The 15734-nt window shown below is 34.1% G+C and overlaps 1 protein-coding gene, 1 long non-coding RNA gene and 1 other non-coding gene across 3 annotated transcripts; 2 read left to right on the top strand and 1 right to left on the bottom strand.

Moving 5' to 3' along the window:
• The first annotated feature begins 606 nt into the window (after nucleotides 1-606).
• LOC132252795 (uncharacterized) lies at nucleotides 607-1544 on the top strand. The gene is made up of 2 exons (XR_009464550.1): nucleotides 607-971; nucleotides 1393-1544. It is a non-coding gene; the product is annotated as an uncharacterized LOC132252795 (long non-coding RNA).
• Nucleotides 820-956, top strand: MIR395N (microRNA MIR395n). The gene has a single exon (NR_127844.1). It is a non-coding gene; the product is annotated as a microRNA MIR395n (primary transcript).
• On the bottom strand, nucleotides 1244-13518 carry LOC100253652 (ABC transporter A family member 7). The gene is made up of 18 exons (XM_002274267.4): nucleotides 13191-13518; nucleotides 12010-12388; nucleotides 11803-11882; nucleotides 11476-11620; nucleotides 10319-10438; nucleotides 10107-10231; nucleotides 8149-8307; nucleotides 7114-7276; nucleotides 6909-7034; nucleotides 6713-6796; nucleotides 4962-5332; nucleotides 4222-4422; nucleotides 3734-3843; nucleotides 3533-3617; nucleotides 2941-3069; nucleotides 2724-2829; nucleotides 2477-2565; nucleotides 1244-1840 (listed from the first exon to the last, which is right to left on the bottom strand). The coding sequence occupies exons 1-18, from the start codon at nucleotides 13266-13268 to the stop codon at nucleotides 1541-1543; spliced, it is 2850 nt and encodes a 949-aa protein (XP_002274303.1). The 5' UTR covers nucleotides 13269-13518; the 3' UTR covers nucleotides 1244-1540.
• Between the last annotated feature and the right edge of the window lie 2216 nt (nucleotides 13519-15734).

The raw sequence follows: 15734 nt of genomic DNA, 5'->3' as shown, positions 1-15734 counted from the left end.
TTTTTCTTTAAATTTTTAGGAAATTAAATATAACCTTAAATCAGATAGCTTTTCAAATTATAGTGTAGAATTTTGATACAACTTTTAAATGTAAGCTTTATACTTCTACGTTTTAAAAACTTATGGGTCCCTTGCTATTACTCATTAAAATTTTTAAAAATGTTCAAATTATTTTTATATTTATATAAAGTATTTTCAAAATATATTTTTTAAATGAAAAACAACTAAACATCAATTAATTACTTCTACTCCTCTTTGTAAATTGCACAATTATGCCTGGGTTTAGTTTTTGGGAAAAATGGATTTTGCCTCACTAATTTAAAACAATTACACTTCAAAAATACTAACCATTTGAATCAGTTTTATTCATTTCAGTACATAATTGGTGGTTGGTCATTCAGGACAAAAAGCATCAGACTAGACAGCGATTAAAGAGAGAGGGTCAGGGAGTTAGAGAAAGGGCAACTTTCTCGTTTCTTGTTTTCGTTTGAGTAGAAAGTTAGAAACTAGAAAGACTAGAGAGGAGACCCAACTTCATTTCCCAACCAATTACCCCACCTTTACCTCAAAAGGTAGCCAAGTAAACGCTTACAAATAGTAGTGGAAATGCAGAGACCAGCTTTTAGCCACCACTCACCTCAGTCCAGATCAACTACTCTTCCGCACTCATCTGTCTAGCACCCAAGTCATCCAACTATCTAGTATCCCTTTTCTTTCCTCCACCAGAAATAGTCTCCTTACTTGCTAGGCAGGTAGCACTGAACCCAGATCAGGCATTACCCTTTCAAATACAAAGGCAATGAAGCAACATTATCAAGTGGCCTTGAGAGTTCCCCCAACCCCTCCAGTATGACCATCTCTCTTCTTCTTTTAATTTGTTCATCAAATCTTCTTCTACTATCTATTTCCAGGGTGATTTCCTCTACTGAAGAGTCTGGAGGAACTCTTGGTGCCACCTGATACTAAGGCATGTAAGCATGATTAGCAGGAACTTTTTTCTTTGACTTAACCTTTCTTTTGTGTTTATTCATTTTGTCATAGGTGTAGATATGCACCTTCTCATATGATGATGCATCAGTCTCTTTTAAAATAAGGCCTTCTTTCATATTACCTTTTGGGTTTAATGCAGACTGATTTGGGCCCTGGAAAAGACCCTAAATTGCATTTCTACTTCACACTGGTCTCTATGTTTTATAAGGGTTCCTCTGCCATGATAGTATGTGCTCATGCATGAGACAAAGCATTCATTGGAAATCTGTATATTTTATTATTCCAATCATTTGGTGCCACACTTATTTTTCATAGCAATGAAGTGGGTGGGTCTTTTGAATGGTAACTTGATCACAAAAATTACACTATGTAGTGTTTATTTGAATTGATGTTTCTATACAGAATACAAGTCTACAACACAGGGACCTAGTCAGAAACAGTGCTTATAAGTGTATTGACATTGTGAAAATCCAAAAGGTAAATAAATGTGGCTGCAATAAAATGACTGGTGCGTTGAAGTAAGAAGAGTATTGGATCGAATGGTTCAAAATCAAGAGAGCACATCGAATGCCTGGGCTCCGCGTGCAACCTTGATGAACACGTCCTCTAAAGTGGTGTCAGCCAGACCCCATGCTTGAACTGTGAACCTGCTCTTTGCATTCTCAACTGCTTGGAAAACATCTGCAATCCTGACCTCTTGCTTTGGAAGCTCAAACTTCTGGGTTCCAGAAATTTGGTATATTTTGTTAGTGTTTGGGGAGAGTTGCCGCACCAAGTTCTCCACTTCTTCCTCATGATTCGAAGATGTTGTCATTGTAAACACATAAGACCCTCCATATCTAGCCTTCAGCTGCCATTCACCACAAGAACACCCATTAGAATGCCTTTGAATTAAAAAAATAAAATAAAATAAAAGCACTTGAAGCTTGTGCTTGTGTGAGGAAGTGAGGTAACATGTTATGAACTAAATGATACATGAAACTTGTGAATAGTTAGCGGAGAATTCTAATATTGCAGTGTTCATTATTGGATAAATCATGCTATGAAAAATAAGGGAAGTGTACTTAAGAAAAAAAAAATTATATATAATTTAATATTCTCGAAAACTTTGGAACTCGGGTGCAATTTGAAAGTTTTGCCTCTGGATACAATTCCAAGGAGCTTGCATGTTTTCATTGCTTCCCATAAATTAAAACCATGTGGCATACTAATTCGTGATTATGCTTCTTTGGGTCTAACCTAAAAATAAAAATTAGGTCAGACATCCAAATTTAGACCACGAGGTTTCATAAAGCGAGGGAATTTAATTTGAGAAACATTTTTTTTATTATTATTATATTTAGTTAGTGCATCGATCAAAAGTGTATTTTTGTGTGGCATGTTAACGCAAAAGAATGAACACAATCTATCCCAATATAAAATTAAGGTGGAGATTTGGTAGAAACATGTCTAAAATACAAATGAAAACATATCAAATTTAAGATACCTCTTTTGGGTTTCCAATACATTGCAGGCTGCCATCCACAAAAATTCCTAGTCGGTCACATAGAACCTCTGCCTCCTCCATTGAATGCGCTGAAAATATTCACACAAGCTTTATCAGTGAAATTATTACAAGGCTGACGTCTAACAAGGACCTAGTGCAGAACTAAACATAGGAATAGGACCATATACAACTAGGGTGTACTCCTTATTGATGCAATTCCAAATGTAATGAGGGAGAGAGAGAGTACTTGTTAGAATTATTGCTCGGCCTTGCTTTGCACGCTTCACAACATTCCACAAGTTGTTTCTTGAAGCTGGATCTAATCCGGTACTCGGTTCATCCATATAGACAACCTTCCAAAAATTCCAAGAATCATACCACAAAAAGTATACAGGAGGTAAAATATTTAAAAAGAATTTACACAGAAAGATAGAATCATAGATGGTACAAAAGTTAATACATACTTTGGGATCTCCAATCAGTGAAATGGCAACACTAAGCCTCCTCTTCATTCCTCCACTGTATTTTCCAGCCTGCTTGTCCCCAACCCCTCCATGAAATAGGTTGACACTCTTAAGAGATTCTTCCACTGCCTGCAAAACAGGAATAAAAGATAGAAAATCAAGACTTGTATTGCTGAAAAAGACCACAGAATTAAGTGTTGCTCACATTTCTGCTCTGCCACAATGTTCCCATCTAATTAATTAATCCTAGCCATCATTTATATACATTTGTTTTATTTGAGTAGAACAGGTAAAGGCAGCAAGAAAAAGGGATATCATTTTTTTTTTCTTTCCCAGAACAATATTTTAAGTTGCATCTCTCTAATTCTTGATAAGGTCAAAGTAGTTTGAGTTTTACATGTCTCTAATTCATGATAAGTTGAAACTCGTGTAAGCTCTTACTTTGGCAAATCAAATCTCTTTCTTGGAACTAAATAATGTAGAGGGACATGCTCACTTTCCAAGTAAACAATCCTCTCACAAGCACCAATTGCTCTTGAATCCAAAAAAATCTTAACAAGAAAATCTTGAAGTAAAGGCCTTGTTGACTTACTTGTGTTAAGGCAGCACCTTTGAGGTTTTTAAGTCTTCCATAAAATAGCAGGTGCTCTCTTCCTGTTAGTGTTTCCCAGAGAAGACTGTATAATTTTCCCCAAGAAACAAAAGGAAATAAGAAAAACATTTGAAAGTAGTAGAGAGGACATAAAAAAGCTATGAAAATCCTTTCTTGAAACAAAAGAAAATTCTAGCTTACTCATGTTGTGGGCATACACCCATGCTGGTATATATTCCATCCATATCAATTCGTATGTCCAGACCCTCAACAAACGCTGTGCCGGAGGTTGGTACTGTGAGCCCAATCATCTGTCAACAGATACATGTGAACACTTAAATATTGCCAAAAGGACCAAGCTAATGTAATTTTTAATTTCACCAAGGAAATAAAAGATGGCTCATATTAAGTAAGACTTCTTGCAAGGAAGCAATAAACCTTAGAACCTAGATATCCAAGATATCTCCAAAAATTTTCACTCTACTCAATTCCTAGAAAGAATGAGAAAAGTGAAAATAAAATTGTCTTAAGACACCTGAGAAAGGAAACCACTTTTAAGCATGTTCTTTTTGTATCATTCTCTTGGGAAACTCCAGATACAACGTTAACATTCCACAAATAAGAAGACATGAAAGCAAATCTCTAGAATGGTATATTATTCAAAGAGTGAAAGAGCACTTTATACTTACCATACTAATGAAAGAGGTTTTGCCTGCACCATTGGGACCAAGCATACCAAAGCACTCCCCATGAGACAAAGCAAGAGACAATCCTTTCACTGCAATTTTTTCGGGGTTTCCATCCCTTCCTGGATACACCTTTCTGAGGTTATCACAGATGATGGCATGATTTGCACCAGATTCAAGTAGCAGCTGTTCAACCTTCTCCCTCTACAATAAATAAACAACTGAAATTATTATTTGCCTACATAACTAAGCCACATTCATAAAACATTAAGTATAAACGAAGGTATGCAGCAGCTAAGATCTATTAACATTACAGAAATGAACTGATCATACATGGGTGGGATTTAACCAAGTCATATTTGGTAAACTCTGAATATAATAAACGTATGTCATTTCTTTTTTTCCTGATAGGCAGTTCAGTAAATGAAGTTATTGCAAGTATCGTTTTCATCACTCTGTTTTGAATGGTAGAGAGAGGGAAGAAATGCAACAAGGAAAGGCAAGCAAGCAATAAAAGTAAAATATAATCATCAGAATGGCGGAGAGAACTGATTATTCAACTGTCAACATTTTCACACCAGAACTCTGGTGTGATTGAAGCAAGTATTTACCACCTTTACAGGTGCAAGAGATAGAACAGTGCTGTTTCTAGTTTACCATTTTTTAGTCTATCTAATGAATGCTTATAATTCCTCTTCCAAAACCTCTCCTAGAAAGTGTAAAACAACTATATAAAAAGTTACCTCTTGAGAAACATCAGCTTTCTCCATCTTAACAAAAACTTTGGATCCCTGCCTTTTCAAACTAGGCTTCCGGAAAGATGACATAGGCTTTTTTTTCCGAAAGTTTTGCAAGAAAAATAGAGGACTTCTTTTAACACCATTCCCTGATGATAAAACTTGGTCTATATAGTATGCAACAAAAAGCACTATCAACCATTCCACAAACATGATGATCAAGACATCTCTCATCCCATTTGTGCTATCACTCAGATCTCCCCATCGCATCCCATCAGTCCCCATATAATTCCCTGTGAAAGAGTACTGTGCAAACTCATATAAACCCCGATATAGAGAAAAACCAGGATATAACTCCATAACTATAATCCAGCCATCTGCAACAAGAAAAAAAAAGTTACATAATAGTTATTGCAAGACCTCACAATGCAATGTTACCAAAATAACCTAATGAAACTGACATCTTTAAATAATCAGCGAAAGTGTTCAGGTGATATTTCTAGATAACAAAAGATAGTGGAAGTAAGTAATGGAAAATAACGGGAATATAATATACAATGTTGTATTATCAAATGATCAAGACAGAAAAAGAGATTTTGAATGCTATAATAGATATAATGGCAGAAGCAACGGAAAAATAACTTGCATTGCAGTAGCTCAAATCCCAAGTAATAGTCAAATGGTCCTTAAAAATATCGATCCTTGTGGACAGAATAGAGTGGACAACCAGAGTCCACCCTGATTTCTATTTTCCTAATTTTGTTGCATGCTTAGTAAGGATATTTCTAAAAGTCAAATAAAATTTTGGCAACTTTATGAAAAGCATAAATGAGGAAAGAGCCCATAAGAGGCTGAAAAGGGGTAATTATTATTATTGCTATTTATTTCCTTTTGAGGGTTGAGACTGTTATAAGAAGTACAACCCTTGTGGGTTTCTAGAGTTTTGATGTAGGGCAGGAAGTTTTTGGCTTTGGCCAGTATAAAGAGACTGTATTGCTGACAGGAGAGGTTTCGGACTTGCCAATTAAAACATGAACACATTGTCACAAACAAAATGGTGTCATATTTGTGGCAGTAAAGTCTAACTGCACTCTCCTTGCATTTCACATCAGAAGTTCACCTACAGTAGTGGAACTTCAGTTCATTGTAAGAGAGATCCTACCCCCTCCATTCTGATGTAGGACAAGTCCCTGCACCTAACTCTTATTGACACATGCATCTGCAGGCAGCCACATGAAAGAAATTCAAAAAGTAATTTATTGGTGAACTCAGACAAGGACCTGCCCTACCCATGCATCTTTATGTGGTCCCCACCTCATCCCACCATAGCTAGGATTTGCTGAGGCAAAATTAGGTGCCTGTTCTGAACCAGCCCATTGACAATTTGACATCATTAACATCCCTTTCCTCAAGATTAAAACTGATATCAACATAATTCAGAGTAATTTTACTAAGATTAATAATCAAATTGATAACAAATTAAAAGTTTTACCAATAATTTTTTTGATAGGCAAAAGTTTTACCAATATTAAAACTGAAATTGACATAGCTTAGAGCCAATAACCAAGTTTTTGCCACTTGGAACCAATAAACAAGTTTGAGCCACATGGAATTAGAATTGGCTCCCTTAGAAGAAGTTAACTAGAACACAAGTTTCTATCAGGAAACAATCTACTGAAAGAAAAAGGATCAAAGTATCTCTGGAAATCCATGAGAAATTATTGTCAGACTTTATTTTCATAATGTATTCCACTTACTCGGGAATGATGTATCTTGAATAAAGAACTGGAAAAGAAAGCCTCCTAAGAGTCCTGTTCCAAAGACACATATGTATCCTAAAACTGCAATCATCGAATTTCCATCAGAACATTTGTTAATTAAGTAAGCTCTTAGGGGACAAAAAATAAGATCTTGCCCACAATTATAAATGACATCAATTAGCCATGGCCCAACCTGTGGCAGTCTTAACGTTTGAAAATGCAGCAGCTAGTAGAAAGGCCAGTGAAATTTGCAAGTTTATATAGATAAAGTAAAACACAAGTTGGATGCTGTAGTCATTCAAGGTGAAGAATTTTAAACCTGCAAAGAAGTCAAATACTTAGAGCTACTAGAAGCAAAGACAAAGAAAGAAAAGCAGTCAAACTGATTATATTATTACCTATAACTGAGCCAAATATCACAAAACATAACATGTAGATTGAAGATATGACAAGAAAATAAGCATAGGAAATCATCCAATAAGGCCCATCACCAAGACCATGCATTTTCATCATGATTCTTAGATTTTGTTGCTTCTCATAAACCAGAGATGTCAACACAACCTACATCAAAGAACAGAAATTCTGATAATTAATCAACTTTAAAAAAGTTAATCAAACAAATATAATTAAAATAATATATAAACAAATAAAATAAAAAAGGAAAAGAAAGAAGCCATCAGATATTACTGCAACCACTGACTTTTGCTCTCAACCATATGGGCCTCAAACTCAAAGTGAGGATATTAAAAGATTAAATCAATAGCACAAAGATCCTTTTTCATGAATATCTATTCTCAGTGATCTAATCCTATAAATCTAAACTAGGAATTTGGGGCTTACAAGGACACTGTTTTTGTAAACTCATGAATAAGCATAGATCTAAAATTCACATAAATTAGTATAGAGGACCCAACCACTAAATTAAAATTTAGACTATTTAACATAGAAAAAAAATCCTTAAAAGAATCTCTGTTTCTACTAAATAAGAGCCAAGTTACATTCACTTGTGAAAAAAGGATATATTCTCTGAATTGTAGAGCAATAGTAACTGGTTACATTCACTTGTACTTTCTGCACATGCAAACTCAATAATAATTCAAGTGACATCTATAGCATGCACTGTCAATTCATTCCTACAAATGAGCATTATTCAGGCATCAACTATATGAGCATTTTCATATACACCATATGAAATACTTATATGCAAGTACTAGTAAATAGAATAGAAAAATCTTCCATTAATAATTGTTTTAATACATGCAACCAATAATGAAAACATAGTAGTTAGCTGAAAAATACAAGGGTTATGTTCACAGGGAGAACAAATTACCACATTAAGAATGTACATGAATATTATGGAAAATTTGCAACATCACTCAAGCCTCAAATTGTTATGAACATCTAAAGCGAATATCATTTGTTCATGTACTTACAGGGAACAGTTGCAAAATGACCCACGTAAAGAAGAGTGTACCAAGAACAGAAGATAAATCCAGCCTGACTTGGGTTTCAGGTTTGGGCATTTCTTTAATGAAGTCAAGTACCATTTTGACACCATCTCCTTGCACAAGCTGCAGGTAGGCATTGGATGCCTGTAAACATAGATAATGATATTGTCAGCAGTTTGGTTGTCGGTCAGTTGATACAGATAGGTAGATATAAATTAAAGATTCATAAACCCAAATCATGAGGTGATAAATTTAAAGAAAAAAAAATGTGAATAAAGAAAATGAAAACACATCTTAAGGGAGAGCTATGCCTTTTTCCTTTTTTTTCTTTTTTTCAATGGAATAAACTGAACCAAAATGCATAAGGTGCAAGACTTTACCAGAAATAAAATAGCTGCTCATGAAACTTCTTTTCGAAAGTTATTAAATGATCAAGCCATTAACACTTACATGATTTGGAGACTAGGGCTAAGCTAGCAACAGACCGCAAAAAGAACTGAATTAAGCCAATCACATGGTTCAGGTGACACAAACAGCATGTAAGAAGGCCTACAAGGTGAGTTTATGACCAACATAATTAGTAACCTTGCTACATGGCAAGCCATGGACCCGGTCTGGCATAGGATGTGCGCTCTAAAACAGGTGGCATAAACAACTAGTCGAGATATAGGGTCCCAAGCTGGAAATATGTAGGGATATCCTATCAAAGGGAATTCTTTCCCACAAAAAGATATATATGTAACTTTAGTCAAAAAAAGTGTTACATGTCACAGTTCTCTCATCCGAAGAGCATGCAAACCATTAAAAAGGATAACAAATAAATGGACAAGAGAATTTCTCAACCATAGGAACTCTTCCTCCATAAAGGATTGAACCTCCCAGAAATTGGGGTCATAAATAAACATATGATAGCCTTGATTGGCTCCAAAGATGAAGGTATCCAAAAAAAAGGCACTCATCATTCAGGAGCATGCTTAAAGGAAAAACAAAGAGAAAAGCCTCCAATAAATGATGACTTGAGAACTACCAAACTTGGAGAAAAGAACAGAAAAGGAGAAATGGAGAAGCCTCTGTCTCCCTAGTAAATACAAGCAAGCTGTAGGTGAAAATAATAGCCCGGGATTTGTCTTTCCTCCATTATAGAAATAAGATAATTGTTTTTATAAATTATATGATAGGAGCTATACCTCCTTTGAGACAGTAAGCCCTAACAGGTCACATCCAGGAAGATATCCACTTATTATTGTGACCTATCAAAAAAAAATATCCACTTATTCTTGTAGGATTTCTTTTGCACAAATCCCATCTTTTCACTCCTTAATGCTCCTATCTTCCTTATTAATAAGAAAAGTCCACTCTCTTGAATCAATTTCTTTATCCACTTTTGCACAAGGCAGGAGAATCCCTACATATTATGGTTGCATCTAAGTGCCACAAGGAAACACCAATTCCAATTTCCAGAGAATGGACAACATATCCCTTGTTTGACTATCCAACTTCATTTTACTGGAAATTGCAGTCTCATTTATGCAATGAACTCTATCTCAAACAGACCATTCCTGAACGATGGAAATGTGCATCATGAGATTTCTTTTATTTTCCCTTATCCCTTCTACTTTTTACTCTGAGAACTGGAATGCAAGAGTTCAAGAGTTTCAAGGGTAGTATCCACCCTAGAATGGTGGCTAGAGGTGCTTAACAAATTCCCAGTGATCTCCAGATGCTTTTTACTCTGAATTTTTCATGTTTGTCCAAAAAGAAAAAGGAGAAATTTATACTAACCTAAACTAGCAAGAAGGGGTAAACAGTTGGTTATCTCAAAACCATTTCAAAACACATACCTGTAACCCACACAAGTTTTCCTATTAGACAAATCTAATATAATAAAATTCACCACTGAAAACAGAAGAAGTTCACACAGTTATTTAGTTCAGAGTACATACCAGATTCACTGAGCGTGGAACCCTCACTAATGCGATAGAACTAGCACCTGCGTCATTCTTGTATGTTGAATTGTACCATATACTCACATTAAAATTATTCCCGTTCGAATTTAAGAAATCATATGCTGTGGACAAAATAATCTGTAAGTATGGTCTAAAATACTATTTCAATCACATCAAATACATCGGTCAACAATATCAGGTATACCAACCTGCAACAATCTCATTTATCTTCCTCTCTGAATTCCCTTTGTGGTAACCCTTAAACAGCTCATCATTAATCTCAGAAGAACTATTACGCCACAAATGTAAGCCTTGAACACATTGTATCTCTATATTGAAGACAAAAAGTAAATAAAGCATCAAACGCATTTTCAGAATGTTCTATTCAAACAGCACTAAATACAACATGTGCACATATGTGCACAAAGAGACATACATAGATGTTACTCATCATGTATGCAAAATATTTCCCAGAGGTTTACTGATCATCCAAAGATTTTCAACAAACAGAAGAGTTGTATAATAGGGACTAATACTTAACTTGAGTTGAGCTAGGATATGGACTACAGTTTAACTGGTTGGAGTTAGCAAGGGAACCTCAAAAATAGAATCTACCACATGGAAGCTTCCTTAACTGAATTGCACAATGTATGTTAAACTAATGTCTTTACATAAACCACATGTGTAGCTCTAAGGCCCTAGATTCCTTAATTGAGTTGCACAATGTATGCTAAACTGATATCTTTACAAAAACCATAAGTGTATCTTTGAGGCACCTGTACAGAGTTTTGACTATACCAGACACCCAAAGCATGCCTAAAATTATATTAGGAGGGACAAGAAGTGAACAGATCTGAGCATCATTGTATTATTTAACATAGAAAAAAAAAGTACATGTAAAAAGTCGAGCATAACAAGAGCTTTAACTAACATCCTCATAAAAAGGTTATTGAAATCAATGGCGAGGAGAGGGTTGGCTCATGCCCCTTTTTTGTTTGCCAAGTATTTGGGTTTTTTTTTTTCCGTTTAGAAGAAAATATGAAAAATTGCACTTTTATATGTTATTATCTCTCCATGCTTTGCCTTCTTCTTCAATGAATATTTTACAAACTGCATACAATGATTACTATTTACAAATAATGTAAAATAGAAACATAGAATTTTAGATAATTAAACCATCATGTTCAGCATCAACAATATAGTACTAAACATAAATAATATGGTTAATTCACATATCATATTTGCCTTGTGCAGAATCCACATCCCATCCACATGTTCATAAAGCATGGATGTGCATTTCAAAGTTTATTTGAGAGAATTAAGGATTTGAGAGAGTAACTATAGTTACAAGGGTCAAACTGTTAACCTTGCTGCACATTAGTGGATGCTAAGGAGAAGGACACTGAAAATGTTGAGTTTGGTGCACACTGAGGTTCAACATGATATATGGGAAGATCCGAGAAGAAAGCAGGATCAAGAAAATTGGTCGTCTCAGGCATTGATTCAGATCCCTAACGCATTCACAAAAGACATGTTAGAAGCTGATTCAAATATCATGACAGAAAAGATAAGCGAAGTACAGATGCAAAATAACAATATCATTACCAAAGATGAAAGTGAAAGAAGATACTTAAATAATCTAAAGAAATAAATAAATAAAATGAAAACAAAAGGAAGATGAAAAAGAACTTACAAGCACAAAATTGGATAAATTACCCAGAATATTGGAGGAATTTAGAGAGGAAGAACTCGAGAACATGTTCCCAGCCAAAGCTATCAAGAATTATAGATTAAGGTTAAAACAAATAGAAATCCATAATTGCATCATCCCAACAAATGAAGCAATCAAAATCAAATAATGGATTAAAACTCACAAAGGCATACAGAGATTAACACATACTTAATCCAAGAGATCGATTATTCCCAGTGAAAAGTATAGTTGCAGGACATGACCCTGTCCTCCTGCATGAGTCATCTGGCAAATCTGTAAATTGAATAAAATCGGCTCTCACTGCACGATATTCAGGAGCTGGTACTTGTAATAATGCAGGCCATTCTGGAGGGCTAGGAATGGGACAAGTGCCCACCTGATCCAGAGTTGAGTACTGAATCCCACACCTCTTTTCAGTTTGACCATTTTCATTGGTAACAGAAATGCAGCCACACTTGTTCTCAGCTTTATCCAATTCACTGTTGACCAATTTTTGGATGACAACAAGTAGCACACAGAGTAAAATAGGGAATGAAACGAGCCGAATATTTGTCCTGATATTTCGTTTCTGCAATAAACAGAAGGAATGTCATCATATATATATAAATTAACTGAATTTGAAGATCAGAAAATTGGCTCATTTAACTTAGTCCCTGCCAGATAAAAAATAATGACTTTGACAACTGAAATGATATTCCTTTAAAAAATTAAAGAAAAAATTGGCATGATCAAGGCCTGGATTTTCCAACAACACAAAAAAGAACGATTCAAGTTCCAATCATCAAACAAATTCAAATCATAATGACTTTGACAACTGAACTGATATTCCTTTAAAAAATTAAAGGAAAAAATGGCATGATCAAGGCCTGGATTTTCCAATAACACAAAAAAGAACTATTCAAGTTCCAATCATCAAACAAATAAAAATCCACTGCATGTTAACCAAATTTATTTGAAACAACACCTTCAAAAATATTTCCAGCAATCTGCCATTTTCTCAGCTCATTCTTTTTTAATTTTTCACATCAGATAAAACTGATTCATTCACACGGTTACTGAAAAACTCAATTTCCAGTAAAACAAAACCTAGAAAAATAAACAACAATAATTATGATCCTAAAATCAGACCAGCCCAGCTAGGGACTACCCATCAATTACGACCAATAACTCAGCCTATACACAAAACGATAAGGTGTTACGGAACAATCCATTTCAATTCAGTAACTAAATATGAATTCAAAATTTCAAACAACAGAAATTAAAAACAAAAAGTCCAAAAATAAAATAAAATTAAAGGCATCCCACTAAACAAGCCCATAAATAGAAACGACAGACAAAAAAAAAAAAAAAAAATCAATGTCTTAATAAACCTGGAAGGTTAAGTTCTTTCTGAGCAAAGCGTTGGCTTGGGTCCAGAAGCTCGCGGGACCGGAGGATGAATCCGCCATTGGTGCCTCTGAACCTTAGCAGATGTACGTCCAACTCAAAACTGAAAATACGACCGTTAATTTCAAAATTCGCGCCTAGATAAAGAAGCTTTGGGTTTGAGGTTGGTGTTTTCTCTCTCTTCGCTGTTCGTGTTCACTGCTCAGAAGTCAGAAATGAAGACACCCCCCTTCTCGCCATTTTTTATGCACGAACCCAACCAGCATAAAATAACGAAATTACCCCCCTTCTTGCCGCTTTCCCATGTAATTGGTGGTTTTCAATACGATTTATTTCTCCTTATTTATTACTCGTGTCTTTTTATTGGCCGTCGCTCTCCACAAATCCAGTCGTAAACCGTGAAATTCATGTACCGAAACTGCCCTTGTCAAAATGACCAAAGTGCCCTCTACGCGTTTTCATGAGCCCTCTTGTAGGGCCCAGGTGCCCATGTGAATGTGGGGTCCACGTAACCTGAATCCTATTGAAAGAAAAAATAATAGAGCAGAAGCATATCTTCCTGATTATATTTAAACAAATTGACTACCTAAGTAACAGTCCGTTTAATTTGTAATTTAAGATCACGCTGCCTTGAATACGTTGTAATTAATGAAGCATTAGTTTTTACTTTTTCATTCCTCACGAGTCACGAGTCACGAGCACGACCCCACGCAACCACACACTGGCGGAGCCAGCTTGGCTCATGGAAAAATTCCCTTACATGTAAAAAAAATTTAGGAAAATAAAAACCAAAATGGAAAATTTCCCCTCAATTTTCCAAAAAAATTAATAAATAAATAAATAAATTCCCTTATATTGTAAAAAAATTTTAGGAAAATAAAAACCAAAATGACAAATTTCCCCTCAATTTTCCAAAAATAAAAAATCCCTTACATGTAAATTTTTTTTAAGAAAATAAAAACCAAAATGGAAAATTTGGCCCCTCTATAAATTTTTTTAAAAAAAATCTTATTTAATATTATTCTTACTTATTTTTTCTTATTGATTCAATATTTTCTCTTTTTATACTTATTTTTTATGGTTGAATGAACTAAATCATAAAAAATAATATTTGTTTAGTTATTATTAATTATTTATATTTTTATTTAGAAGTAAGAATATAACATGAGTTTATTTTAAAAATATTTAGAAGAAAAATTAATGAATTCTTTAAAATAATTTTAAAGGTTTTTGCTATAAAATAATTCAAATTATTAAAAATTTCTAATGATTTTTCTTTTTATTTTTTTAATTCTTTTGAAAATTTCCTTTAAATATTCCGGATAAATTTCTTTTTTATGTAAAACCTAAAACTTTTTTTAAATGTTCATAGTACCATGGTTGTTTAATTTGATACATTTTCATAATTAATATTTATTATTATTTAATTTTTTTAATAATAATATAAAATACTATTAATTACCTTACAATTTATGAATGATGACTATGATATTTTTCTTTGATGCCCCTCCTAACAAAAGTCCCTAGCCTCCCCACTGCTCAACCACTAAGAACATGTTTGACAATCTATTTGAAAATAATTATTAAAAAAACAGTTTTTAAAATTAGTTCTAAGAATATTTTTTTTTTCTGATTCATCCTTATAGAAACTTGTATATAATCTAAAAATTTCCAAAGTACTCTTCACATCTATAATTATTATTGGTAAAAAAAAAATAATTAAAAATATTTAAATTTTGTCTTAAAAAAACTTATTTTCATAACAAATTAAAATATATATATATATATATATATATATATTCCATTAAAAGTTTGTACAACTTATTCTTTTAATTGAAAAAACTAATTTTCAAAAGATGTCCGAAACTCAAAGGACAAACTTGATCAAGTCCAGGAAACTTACTTTCCAAGAAAATATAAAACGTTCAAGTGCGCGTAGTAGGAACTACAAATGGTGATGATTACGAGCACCATGCTGCAAGAAATTGTTTAGCAATGGTCCAAACAATACCTTTCGGATGTGACATAACAGTAATCAATGACGTTTTAAACAAAAACAATAGGAAGTATATCCAAACGGATACTAAGTTATTAGATTAAACTTACATATACTCGGGTCTAAGTCTAACAGCCACTAACTCTAACTAACCTATTCTCACAGTTGAACTTCGTTATAAACTATTGATTGAGGTCAGTCCACCCACAATATAAAAGCAAAATAGTCTTGCAAGAATATTTCCATTCCTTAAGTTCCAAGTATATGACATTTGGGATGTTTGGTTAATAAATGTTATAGTCAAAGAAGCGGACCACAGCTGCTCCCATACCATCAATTTCATTATCATACACCTAAAACATAATGTAGTTTCTGAGAAATTCTACAAAAGATAATGACCACCTTAATGAGTCGTTTACTTTCTGATTTCCTCAGTAGACAATTGAAACACAAGAAAGTAAGTGAATGATGAGGAGTTCCTCCCCTACATGTCAGACCACCAGAATGAGTAAGCACTTGACCCAGTGGGAAA

The sequence above is a fragment of the Vitis vinifera genome, chromosome 17, assembly GCF_030704535.1.
Source record: "Vitis vinifera cultivar Pinot Noir 40024 chromosome 17, ASM3070453v1".
In the NCBI taxonomy this organism is placed as follows: Eukaryota; Viridiplantae; Streptophyta; class Magnoliopsida; order Vitales; family Vitaceae; genus Vitis; species Vitis vinifera.
Note: the sequence above shows the minus strand (reverse complement) of the source record. Positions and strands in the feature narration are given on the sequence as shown.

Coding starts and splice junctions, on each gene's coding strand:
- LOC100253652 (XM_002274267.4), bottom strand. CDS start 13,268: ATGGCGGATTCATCCTCCGGTCCCGCGAGCTTCTGGACCCAAGCCAAC. Junction 12,389..13,190: donor GAAAGAACTTAACCTTCCAG/GTTTATTAAGAC, acceptor TGTTTATTGCAG/AAACGAAATATCAGGACAAA. Junction 3,618..3,733: donor GGTGTATGCCCACAACATGA/GTAAGCTAGAAT, acceptor AAAATTATACAG/TCTTCTCTGGGAAACACTAA.